The sequence below is a fragment of the Salvelinus alpinus genome, chromosome 10 (genome assembly GCF_045679555.1).
Source record: "Salvelinus alpinus chromosome 10, SLU_Salpinus.1, whole genome shotgun sequence".
Classification (NCBI taxonomy): domain Eukaryota; kingdom Metazoa; phylum Chordata; class Actinopteri; order Salmoniformes; family Salmonidae; genus Salvelinus; species Salvelinus alpinus.
The window spans coordinates 71,827,304-71,840,650 of record NC_092095.1 but is presented as its reverse complement, the minus strand read 5'-3'; the positions used below and the strand labels follow the sequence as shown (position 1 = coordinate 71,840,650).

Here is a 13,347-nt window from a genome sequence, read left to right as displayed (position 1 = left end):
ACTTCTGCTTATTTCTTCCCTACACCTTTGCTGATCTAAGACAAGATGAAAGTAAAAACACATTCTCTTCCTAATTAGTTTATTTTCCACCTGTATTTTGTCAGGCCAGTGAACATGGTGGTAAACTGTACTATTTGTATGGACCCTAGGTTACCCTTTCCCTTTGTTATCATACTAACTGTATGTCGTATAACCTTAATTAGTGCTCCTGCTCACCTGATGTACCATGCCAGGTGTGTATAATACTGACGTTAATGGGAGAGGGAAGGGGTTTTAAGGTGTGGTCTTTACTCCCAAATTTCACTTAAATATAGCTTCCAAATGAAGAGAGACAATGATACATAAAGTAATCTGGGGGAAAAAAGCAATTTTATGGACAACGGTGGATGGTTCTTAAAATAAACTTTGTGTTATGGGGCTCTTAAAAGAGCCGTTTCACTCCACGGCAGTATATACCTGCTGGCGATGAGAAGTAGGTGGTCAGCTTCTCCCTCACCTGGAGTGCCTGTCTGGGGGCGTTGTTGGCACCTGCCCTGGTGACATCAGGTAGGTGACCATTTGGCGTGCCCATCTCCATCCGGAGCGGCTCCTGGAATGACCTCCGCAGGTAGTTGTGGAGAACACATGTGGCCTTCACGCAGGCAGCGACATTTGAGGGGCTGAGACCAAGCACTCTCTGATACATTCTCCACCGGGCTGCCAGAATCCCAAAGGCACATTCAACAACTAACCTTGCCCTGGAAAGTCGTTTGTTAAAGATCCTTACAGGCTTTGGCAATGGCAGCTGGCGTCCAGCGTAGGGCCTCATGAGGTTGGGTCTTAAAGGGAAGGCCTCATCGTCGACGAAGACGTGGGGAACAGGTCCCAGGTCTTCAGCCCCAGGGAGTGATGCAGGTGGTGGAATATCCAGGGTGCCATCCTGAAGTGCCTGGCCAAAGGCAGAGTCCCGGAGGGTCCCGCCATCACTTCCCTTACCGTAAGCACCAACATCGACAACACGGAAACAGTAGATGGCATCTACTACAGCCAAGAGTACAACTGAATATGTACCCTTGTGGTTGTAGAATTGCGAACCTGAGCACGGTGGAGCCTGGATTACTACATGTTTACCGTCAATGGAGCCAAGACAGTTGGGGAAATTCCACCTCTCCAGGAACTCGGCAGCGATGGCCCTCCAGTCTTCCTCCTTGGGGACAGGCATGTATTCACCAACCAGACAGTCCCAAATGGCTTGTGCCACAGAGGGGACAATGCCTGCCACCGTGGACCGTCCAACTCGGAAGATGAATCCTATGGTCCTGTAGGAGTCCCCTGTCGCCAAGAATCTAAAATATAATTCAAAATAATGATAAATATTGTGTATAACTTGAATTCCACCCACATATTATATCTACTCATATAGCTACCTCATTACTGTTTATTATGCTCTACTAATTATATTGTAATACTCATCAACCATCATTAACAATGCCTTGAAACAGTACAATTCAGTCTATGACTATATCAATAAACTGTAGTCCAGGCCAACTCTACTCTTAGAAAGAATGGTACTATCTACTTAAAAGGGTTCTCTGGCTGTCCCCATAGGAGATCCCTTTTATGTTCCAGGTAGTACCCCTTTTGGTTCCAAGTAGAACCCTATTGAGTTCCATGTATTAAGTATTATACCTGGAACCAAAAATGGTTATCCTATGGGGAAAGCAGAAGGACACTTTTGGAACCTTGTTCTCTAAGAGTGTGTGTGAGTCCAATAAGAATGTAATGAATGACTGTAACTGTCTTGAACAACAATGGGTCCTGGAGAAGACCAGCCTACCTTCATCAGGGCAGAAGGCACCTTTCTTTTCGTTTGGTAACATTGCATAATTAAAAAAGGATTATAAACCAACTTTGGGAAAAGTTATAGTCCCAATGAACATTCTGTAAAAGTACATCTGATATCAAATAGGGACTATTAACTAGAGCCCTTTAGCTAGCTAGGTTGCACATAAAAACAATGTATCAAATATCAATCAATTATGGTATCAAAGGCTTTAAAAATGTACTAGAATGTAGCTTACCGGAGACAAATCGCCAGGCGTTCAACTGGGCTGATGGACTCCCGGTAGTTGGTATCCATCCGGGTGATCCTGGCTCCAACCATCTGGAGCAGGTGATCGAACTGGCTTCGGTCCAGACGAAAGTAACTTCGGAATTCCTCTCCAAACAGTCGAAGCTCTTGAATTAGACGGTGGAACTCCCCTGCCTGCTTCCGGGACTTTAACCATCTCTGGACCCACACAGACCTGCGCTTTAGGCGGGGCTGGTCCCGGCCCAACAGCGCGATCAAGACCACCTTCCTCAACGTTGGTCTTATTGTTGAAAGAGCCTACTCTGCTTTCTTGACTATTTATTATTGCATTTTGCTCCAAAACTGCATTTTGGAGGGAAATTATATTATAGGCTGTCACAATTAATTTGTGGATGTCATCGAATAAATAATATACTTGGCAAATAAATAAATAAAAAATGTAAAGAAATTATGCAATCAAATTTATGTAATCCCACATTTTTACTGAATATGTGTGCAAAAAAAAAATCTACATTCATATTTTGCTACTTTCTGTCAAGTCTACGCATACAATTTGAGAACGCACTGCAACTGCCTCTGCAACGCTGCAAGGCAAATGCAGCGTTCCATTGGAAATGAATGTAGTTCTAATGTGTCGAAACGCAAAACACAGTCGGTGTGTTCGAAGCGTTACGCCAGCTAACGTTTGCTGCCTTGTTAGTTACGTTTGCTACAGTTATGGCTCTTCAGTTAGCTAGCTAGCCAACAATTTACTAGGTAGCTGCCAAATGCTAGCTAGCTAGTTATCTAACGTCCTATGCTAAATCGTCCAGCAGGATTCATGTATTCCCAAAAGGAAACGAAACAAATTGCATGGAAAACGCACCTTTCTCTCTCCTGTCTTGACGTTTTAATCTTGTCTATAACACTTTTTTTCTTTCGCGGCAATCTATCATGTCCAGATTTTGCACGCTGACCTTCTCGACCCCTGTTCTAAAGACAATCATGTTCGTTTTACTCAATACATTTTCCCTGACACCAAAAAGTACTCATTACAGTTCGAATGCTTAGCATGACAGGAAAATGGCCCAATTCACACAGTTACCAAGAGAACAACCCGGGTCATCCCTACCTCCTCTGACCTAGTGGACATACTAAACATAAATGCTTTGTTTGTAAATTATGTCTGAATGTTGGAGTATGTCCATTGGCCATCCATAATATATTTTTTAATTGTGCCATCTGGTTTGCTTAATATAAGGAATCTGAAATTATTAATGCATTGACTTTTGCAACTTAAGTATATTTAAAACCAAATACTTTTACTCAAGGAGCATTTTACTGGGTGGCTTCCTATTAAGGTATATTTACTTTTACTCAAGTATGACAACTGGGTACTTTTTCCTTCACTGGCTATTGGTTCACTGTAATTACAAGTAAGTACCCTTCAAGATAGACTTCATTATCACCAGCCAAATCCTGTGTAACACCTAGTAATTACATTGTACTTGTGTATATATTAAATATACTCTGTGGTGTACTAGTATATTTGTTCTCCCACTTGGATGTCATTTCCACACGCTTTAAATGGAGGGCCAGGTTGTCAGGGTGGGTAATGTACTGTATAGGTACACATTAATTACTCCTAAAGATACACTTCACTTTATCTAGCTAAATCCTGTGTAAGAAGTAGAAATTACATTGTATTTAGCCAAACATTACATGTGCTTTGAACGTTTCTTATTCCTCATCTGGGATGAGACTTGTATTATATTTGTTTCCGTAAACTCAACCAAGTTAACCCAGATCGTACGCTTTATTTTGGGGGCTAGTGCTAGCAACAGCATTGACTGTAGATGTATTTTGAACAGTGCACATTAATTAATGTTTAAGTAATTACATTTTTTAATTTACCATTGAAGTTGACTGAGAACACATCCTCATTTACAGCAACAACCTGGGGAATAGTTACAGGGAAGAGGAGGGGGGATGAATGAGCCTGGAAGCTGGGGATGATTAGATGGCCATGATGGTATGAGGGTCAGAATGAGAACTTAGCCAGGACTCCGGGGTTAACACACCTGCTCTTACGATAAGTAAGAGAAAGGTAACACAATCTTCCTCTTTGGTTCCATTCCCTAATGGGTCATTGTTGATTTGTGGTGGTAATGCTGTCCCTGGACTTTGGTACCATATAAAACACTTTAAAAATGACAATACTTTTCCCCATTTTATTTAACTGTTATTTAATAAGAAACCTATGTAAGTCCTTTATACTGCAAAACATCTATTTGTGTGCATTGTAGAAATTACTGGTGGCTAGGAAATTGGCTTGTCCCCATGGTGATGTGTAAAGGTGTAGTGACATGTTTTGAGTAGATAATAGACATGTAAATTATTTACAATTCCATGAATTAAACAAAAACATTGTATTTTCTGTATAGATAACCCAAAAAACAAATGTTGACCAGCACAAATTCATGTACAATGTTTATTTTTCATTAGCAGATCAATAACTGTAATATCATTACAGTTATCCAAATACATGAATCAATGACTAAAATAATGAATCTAGTTTTAAAAGACAATTTAATAAACACATGTAGTCTTTCATAGCCTGCATATCATTAAACAAAAGTCATTATGTAGTAAAAAAGAATCCACCCAAAGTAATGGTGAAAACTGATCATCACACCATCTCTATCTGATAGAGTTGAAGTCGAAAGTTTACATACGCCTTAGCCAAATACATTTAAACTCAGTTTTTCACAATTCCTGACATTTAATCCCAGTAAAAATTCCCTGTTTTAGGTCAGTTAGGATCACCACTTTATTTTAAGAATGTGAAATGTCAGAATAATAGTTGAGAGAATGATTTATTTCAGCTTTTATTTCGTTCATCACATTCCCAGTGGGTAAGAAGTTTACATGCACTCAATTAGTATTTGGTAGCATTGCCTTTAAATTGTTTAACTTGGGTCAAATGTTTCGGGTAGCCTTCCGCAAGCTTCCCACAATAAGTTGGGTGAATTTTGGCCCATTCCTCCTGACAGAGCTGGTGTAACTGAGTCAGGTTTGCAGGCCTCCTTGCTAGCACACGCTTTTTCAGTTCTGCCCACAAATTTTCTATAGGATTGAGGTCAGGGCTTTGTGATGGCCACTCCAATACCTTGATTTTGTTGTCCTTAAGCCATTTTGCCACAACTTTGGAAGTATGCTTGGGGTCATTGTCTATTTGGAAGACCCATTTGCGACCACGCTTTAACTTCCTGACTGATGTCTTGAGATGTTGCTTCAATATATCCACATAATTTTCCTGCTTCATGATGCCATCTAGTTTGTGAAGTGCACCAGTCCCTCCTGTAGCAAAGCACCCCCACAACATGATGCTGCCACCCCTGTGCTTCACGGTTGGGATGGTGTTCCTTGGCTTGCAAGCCTCCCCCTTTTTCCTCCAAACATAACAATTCTCATTATGGCCAAACAGTTCATCAGACCAGTGGACATTTCTCCAAAAAGTACGATCTTTGTCCGCAAGTGCAGTTGCAAACCATAGTCTGGTTTTTTTATGGCGGTTTTGGAGCAGTGGCTTCTTCCTTGCTGAGCAGCCTTTCAGGTTATGTCGATATAGGACTTGTTTTACTACGGATATAGATACTTTTGTACCTGTTTCCTCCAGCATCTTCACAAGGTCCTTTTCTGTTGTTCTGGGATTGATTTGCACTTTTCGCACCAAAGTACGTTCATCTCTAGGAGACAGAACGCGTCTCCTTCCTGAGCGATATGACGGCTGCGTGGTCCCATGGTGTTTGTACTTGCGTACTATTGTTTGTAGAGATGAACGTGGTTCCTTCAGGCGTTTGGAAATTGCTCCCAAGGATGAACCAGACTTGTGTAGGTCTACAATTTATTTTCTGAGGTCTTGGCTGATATCTTTAGATTTTCCCATGTCAAGCAAAGAGGCACTGAGTTTGAAGGTAGACCTTGAAATACATCCACAGGTAGCACTCCAATTGACTCAAATTATGTCAATTAGCCTATCAGAAGCTTCTAAAGCCATGACATAATTTTTTTGAATTTTCCAAGCTGTTTAAAGGCACAGTCAACTTAAGTGTATGTAAACTTCTGACCCACTGGAATTGTGATACAGTGAATTATGAGTGAAATAATCTGTCTGTAAACAATTGTTGGAAAAATGACTTGTGGCATGCACAAAGATGTCCTAACCGACATGCCAAAACTATAGTTTGTTAACAAGAAATTTGTGGAGTGGTTGAAAAATGAGTTTTAATGACTCCAACCTAAGTGTATGTAAACTTCCAACTTCAACTGTATCTACTAACTCATTCCCACAGAGAACTGCAGAGGGACAACTTGGTGTCAGAGCAAAACGTACTATATGTATATAAAAAAAAACACACAATTTAGTATGTTATGTTACATTACATTGGCCTATAACTGTAATACGATTTGTAGGATGTATAGTATGTTACGAATTACATTTCGTACAATATGTTACGAATCTGCTATACGTATGATATTTTACGAATTCCAATTTGTTGTTGCTAACATTAACATGCTAAGCACACTATATACACAAAAGTATGAGGACACCCCTTCAAATTGTGGATTTGGCTATTTCAGCCACACACGTTGCTGACAAGAGAATAAAATCGAGCACACAGCCATGCATTCTCCATAGACAAACATTGACAGTAGAATGGCCTTACTGAAGAGCTTAGTGACTTTCAATGTGGCACCGCCAGTTCATCAAATGTCTGCCCTGCTTGAGGACTGCCGAGTGCTGAAGCATGTAAAAATTGTCTGTCCTCGGTTGCAACACTCATTATCAAGTTCCAAACTGCTTCTGGAAGCAACGTCCACAAGAACTGTTCGTTGGGAGCATCATAAAATGGTTTTTCATGGCCGAGCAGCAGCACACATGCCTAAGATCACCATGTGCAATGCCAAGCGTTGGCTGGAGTGGTGTAAAGCTCACCGCCATTGGACTGACGCAGTGGAAACATGTTCTCTGGAGTGATGAATCATGCTTGATCATATAGCAGTCCGACGGACGAATCTGGGTTTGGTGGATGACAGGAGAACACTACCTGCCTCAATGCATAGTGCCAACTGTAAAGTTTGGTGGAGGACGACTAATGGTCTGGGGCTGTTTTTTTTTTCTTCTTCTTTTTTGTGGTTTGTCGAGATCAGTGTGGAAGAACTTAATTGGCCTGCACAGAGCCCTGACCTTAACCCCATCAAACACCTTTGGGATGAATTGAAACGTTGACTGCGAGCCAGACCTAATCGCCCAACATCAGTGCCCGACCCCACTAATGCTCGTGGCTGAATGGAAAAAGTCCCCACAGCAATGTTCCAACATCTAGTGGAAAGCCTTCCCAGAAGAGTGGAGGCCGTTATTGCAGCAAAAGGGGGACCCACATACACTACTGTTCAAAAGTTTGGGGTCACTTAGAAATGTCCTTGTCTTTGAAATATATATATTTTTTTGTCTATTAAAATAACATCAAAAAAACATCAAACCCGTAAAACACCAGTCTCAACGTCAACAGTGAAGAGGTGACTCTTCGGGATCATGGCCTTCTAGGCAGAGTTGCAAAGAAAAATACATCTCTCAGACTGGCCAATAAAAATAAAAGATTAAGATGGGCAAAAGAACACAGACACTGGACAGAGGAACTCTGCCTAGATGGCCAGCATCCCAGAGTCGCCTCTTCACTGTTGACGTTGAGACTGGTGTTTTGCGGGTACTATTTAATGAAGCTGCCAGTTGAGAACTTGTGAGGCGTCCGTTTCTCAAACTAGACACTAATGTACTTGTCATCTTACTCAGTTGCGCACCAGGGCCTCCCACTCCTTTCTATTCTGGTTAGGTCCAGTTTGTGCTGTTCTGTGAAGGGAGTAGTACACAGCGTTGTATGAGATTTTCCATTTCTTGGCAATTTCTTGCATGGAATAGCCTTCATTTCTCAGAACAAGAATAGACTGACGAGTTTCAAAAGAAAGTTATTGTTTCTGGCCATTTTGAGCCTGTAATCAAACCCACAAATGCTGATGCTCCAGATACTCAACTAGTCCAAAAAAGGCCAGTTTTATTGCTTCTTTAATCAGAACAACCGTTTTTAGCTGTGCTAACATAATTGCATAATTTCTATTGATCATTTAGCCTTTTAAAATGATAAACTTGAATTCGCTAACACAACGTGCCATTGGAACACAGGAGTGATGGTTGCTGATAATGGGCCTCTGTACGCCTATGTAGATTATCCATAAAAAAATCTGCCGTTTCCAGCTACAATAGTAATTTACAACATTAACAATGTCTACACTGTATTTCTGATCAATTTGATGTTATATAAAACGGACAAAAAAATAGCTTTTCTTTCAAAAACAAGGACATTTCTAAGTGACCCCAAACTTTTGAACGGTAGTGTACTTTTGGTCATGTAGTGTAGTTGCAAAGTTGCTTATTAGCTAAAATGCTAAAGTTGTCCGTGATGAGATTTGAACACACAACCGTTGGGTTGCTAGACTTTCATGTTATATGCTGACCCATCCATCCACCCGACCAACCACCATCCTATTGTTTTTGCCTTAAAAGGACATTTTAAAATGTTTCAACTTCATATTCATCATCTCCAGCACCACCCCAACATCAACACATGTGAAAATGGTGCGTTTCTATGTTTTGTAGTAAAAAAAGATGGAAAAAGATGATTTCCAATGTCATCATTCTATAATGCTCCCTTTCCTCTGCACAGTTCTCTCACAGTGAGAAACAATAGGATTACAATAGAGTGTTCTACGCTTTCTTCAATAGATCCAATTCACTGTTACCACTTCTTTTATGAGATGAGGATTAATTGATGGAGTGACTTTAATCTTAGCTGGTCTGAGAGAAGTGATGAGACTTTTCTCCTTTAAGTATACATTGATGTGTTTTTAAGGTAGCCAATCGGGAGAAACTCTTCCCACAGTCAGAGCAGTAGTAAGGCTTCTCTCCTGTGTGTGTTCTCTGATGAGATTTTAGCTCACTTGATGTTGTGAAGCATTTTCCACAGTCAGAACAGGAGTAGGGCTTCTCTCCTTTATGCATACGTTGGTGTGTTTTGAAGTTGCCCTGTTGGGAGAAACTCTTCCCACAGACAGAGCAGGAGTAAGGCTTCTCTCCTGTGTGTATTCGCTGGTGACATTTTAATATATCCAAATGGGTGAAACTCTTCCCACAGTCAGAGCAGGAGTAAGGCTTCTCTCCTGTGTGTATTCGCTGGTGACATTTTAAGTTGCTCTGTTGAGAGAAACTCTTCCCACAGTCAGAGCAGCAGTAAGGCTTCTCTCCTGTGTGTGTTCTCTGATGAACTCTTAACTCAGCTGATGTTATGAAGCATTTTCCGCAGTCAGAGCATAAGTAATGCTTCTCTCCTGTATGTATATGTTGGTGGGTTTGTAAGTGGCTCTGTTGAGAGAAACTCGCCCCACAGTCAGAGCAGAAGTAAGGCTTCTCCCCGGCGTGTATTTTTAGGTGTGTTTTTAAGTTGCTTGATATGGAGAAACTCTTCCCACAGTCAGAGCACGAGTAAGGCTTCTCTCCTGTGTGTACACGTTGGTGTGTTTTTAAGCTGCTCTGTTGAGAGAAACTCTCCCTACAGATTGAGCAGGAGTAAGGTTTTTCTCCAGTGTGGACTCGCAGATGAACTGTCAGAGCCTGTGATGTTGTGAAACTCTTCTCACAGTCAGTGCAGGAATACAGATTCTCTCCTGTGTGTATTTTTAAGTGTATTTCTAGTTTTGATAGAATTGGGAAAATCTCCTCACAATGTGGGCAGTGGTGAGACCTCTTATCTCTGTGATCTTCCTGCTGTTGCTCTCCGGATATAGAGAATGTCTCAACATGGTCTCCTGTGTGAACAACATCAGAAGAACCAGTCAGTTGGGGTGATATACATATGACTTCATATCAGTAGGCTGTTCAATAGGGAATAAAGCTATTAGGGCTGTCCCGACAAAAACAAATATTCCTGGTCGACCGAGAGTCTTGTTTTCATTTGACCAAATGTTTTAATTTTAAAACGTGTATTTTTCCATACATATGTGTTGAAATAAAATCAACTATATGGAGGCTACTGAGCTTGTCTGATGCTTTAAGCACTGCGATTGAAAATGAAGACACAAATTACTCAAGAGGCAGCCAGATCAATATAGCCTAACCAGAAGTAAAAGAAAATCTGTTCCCGACTCTCCTCCTCCCGCCTTCCGTTATGCTCCTGACGTTGCCGGCCGGCAACCTTTTTCCATTTTGAGTGCCAATGTATAGTACCATTTCTACTGATCTGCGTGCCAGTTATGATTTTCATATGCACAGTTTCATTTAATTTATAATAAAGTCTTCATATCTCAAATCAATGTCATGTGGTTCATCAAAATTCTATCAAAATGATACAAATCTAAAAGTAACTTCAATTGCCAATATGTAAAAATAGCCTACATAAAGGCAACAAATAAAAACATTGCAGCGTGCAGGTAGAAAATATCCGGATGAAAATAGATATTCTATAAATCAAATTGGCTGCACATGGCCTATCTGCAAGAAACTTGAAACATTGTATCAACTATGAATTTGGTCTGGCCTGTGCTAGCAAACTTGCAACATTGTAAAAAATATTTAGGGCCCTCAGACTTTCCCGTGCCAGCGAGCTCCATACAGACAGACACAGCTGTAGGCTATTTTGCACAAGGGATAAGACTTTTCCACCGGATCAATGCATGACTTTTCCCCCCCTTTCATGCTGAGTGGTTATCAAAAGGTAGAGAACTGGATTGTTTTGTATAAAAAAAATTTGCTCACTTGCTGTTTGAGCTGAACATTTTTTATCTGAGAAACTCCACAGTGACGGTGAGTAAAGACAATCAGAAATAGTATCAGATCCCCAAATGGGCACATTTATAGGCCTACATTTGCAAGCAGGGCAGGTAGCCTATAGGCCTACTTCTATGTGTAATCAGGGCCAGGTAGCCTATGGGCCTACTTCTATGTGTAATCAGGCCAGGTAGCCTATAGGCCTACTTCTATGTGTAATCAGGGCCAGGTAGCCTATAGGCTTACTTCTATGTGTAATCAGGCCACGTAGCCTATAGGCCTACTTCTATGCATAATCAGGTGCGTGTCCTTACTCAACATTGACAGGCGCACTGTCAACAAAAGACAAATAATAAATTCTAAACTCGTAAATGGAAGGAAATAAACCAAAACTTTTTTCTCACAAGCATAGCCAAGGTTGTAGGCTCTGCAAACAATGTGTCCACTCCTACAATGACAATGGTAAGACTGTAATAATATATTTTATGCATTACCGTAACCAAACAAACATTGTAGATTAGAAATTATGGCAATTAAAAGGTAGGCTAAATGTACTATTGGTGAGCCATGCCCTCCGCAATGGACTAGTCCACTCAGACAGACGTGAATAAGACAGATGTCATTTTTTATATATACAGTATCAATCAAAAGTTTGGACACACCTACTCATTCAAGGGTTTGCTTTATTTTTACAATTTTCTACATTGTATAATAATAGTGAAGACATCAAAAGTATGAAATAACACATATGGAATCATGTATTAACCAAATCAAGTGAAATCAAAATATATTTTATATTTGAGATTCTTCAAAGTAGCCACCCTTTGCCTTGATGACAGCTTTGCAGTGTCTTGGTATACTCTCAACCAGCTTCATGAGGAAGTTACCTGGAATGCATTTCACTTAACATGTGTACCTGTTATCCAGCTTCACCTCAGATGGCAGACCAAATAAATGCTTCACAGAGTTCAACAGACACATCACATCTCAACATCAACTTTTCTGAGGAGACTGCATTAAATCAGGCCTTCATGGTTGAATTGCTGCAAAGAAACCACTACTAAAGGACACCAATAAGAAAAAGAGACTTGCTTGGGCCAAGAAACACAAGCAATGGAAATTAGACCGGTGAAAATCTGTCCTTTGGTCTGATGAGTCCAAATTTGAGATTTTTGGTTCTAACCTCTGTCTTTGTGAGACACAGACTAGGTGAACGGATGATCTCCGCATGTGTGGTTCCCACCGAGAAGCATGGAGGAGGAGCTGTGATGGTGCTTTGCTGGTGACACTGTCATTGATTTATTTAGAATTCAAGTCACAATTAACCCACATGGCTACCACAGCACTCTGCAGCGATACGCCATCCCATCTGGATTGCGCTAAGTGGGATTATCATTTGTTTTTCAACAGGCAAATGACCCAAACCACATTTCCAGGAGTGATGGAGTGCTGCATCAGATGACCTGACCTCCACAATCTCCCGACTTTTACCCAACCCAATGGTTTGGGATGAGTTTGACCGCAGAGTGAAGGAAAAGCATCCAAGAAGTGCTCAGCATATGTGGGAACTCCAAGAAAGTTGGAAAAGCATGTGAAGCTGGTTGAGAGAATGCCATGAATGTGCAAAGCAACGGGTGGCTACATTGAAGAATATAAAATCTAAAATATATTTTGATTTGTGTGCCCAAACTTTGACTGGTACTGTATATAAGCAATTTATATATTTGCCACTGCTCGATTAAAAAAAGCTTAGTAGACCAACAGCCTATCTATCGACCAAACAATCGACCAGTCGACTAAATGGGGTTGGCCCTAAAAGCTGTTCAACAGTTGAGGGCAAAAAGGGGTAAATATTATGAGTCATATAATCCTCCACTCACTATCACAAGGGTTAGTAACTACACAGACTCATTTCATAGAACTTGTTCAAGGATGTGTGATGTCAGATTTACAGAATTAAACCTATCAATAACTTATGGAGGTCTAACTTATGAAGATAACTTATAGACAGAACCTGCTCTTACCATCATAAACAGATTCGCCAATCTTCTCCTCCTCTTCCTCATCTTTAATGTTGACATTCAGCTCCAGTGTTTGACTGCAGTCTTCCAGCTTCACTGATTCCATCTCTGGATCCTGCAGTGTAAACTGGGCTGCACTGTCACAATCAGGACCCAGTGACTGTAGATTGGGTTTGTCCTCACTTTTGATGTTACCGGCCTCAGACATAATCGGAGTTGGCCTGTAGTAATGAAGAGAAAATGGCCCCCAAAAGTTATTGTCTTGACAGTTCTGGTAGTTTCTTTATTCTCAAAAAGTTATATTAGATCAGGTAGCTAAACATTGAAAACAAACAATTTATTAATTTCACATTAGACAAAGTGCACACTTTAAATTACAGTGCACTTAACCTATA

General features: G+C 40.7%; 2 protein-coding genes across 3 annotated transcripts in view; both read right to left on the bottom strand.

Annotated features, from left to right (window-relative positions):
* LOC139533039 (zinc finger protein ZFP2-like) overlaps positions 1 to 13,347 on the bottom strand; it is a 319,515-nt gene that overhangs the window by 204,627 nt on the left and 101,541 nt on the right. The window lies entirely within an intron of this gene.
* LOC139533085 (uncharacterized) lies at positions 73 to 3,237 on the bottom strand. The gene is made up of 2 exons (XM_071331319.1): positions 2,061 to 3,237; positions 73 to 1,325 (listed from the first exon to the last, which is right to left on the bottom strand). The coding sequence occupies exons 1-2, from the start codon at positions 2,141 to 2,143 to the stop codon at positions 422 to 424; spliced, it is 987 nt and encodes a 328-aa protein (XP_071187420.1). The 5' UTR covers positions 2,144 to 3,237; the 3' UTR covers positions 73 to 421.

Excerpts from the sequence above, each read along its gene's own strand:
- LOC139533085 (XM_071331319.1), bottom strand. The coding sequence starts at position 2,143 with ATGGTTGGAGCCAGGATCACCCGGATGGATACCAACTACCGGGAGTCC. Across the intron at positions 1,326-2,060 it reads CGCCTGGCGATTTGTCTCCG|ATTCTTGGCGACAGGGGACT; the intron begins GTAAGCTACATT and ends ATTATATTTTAG.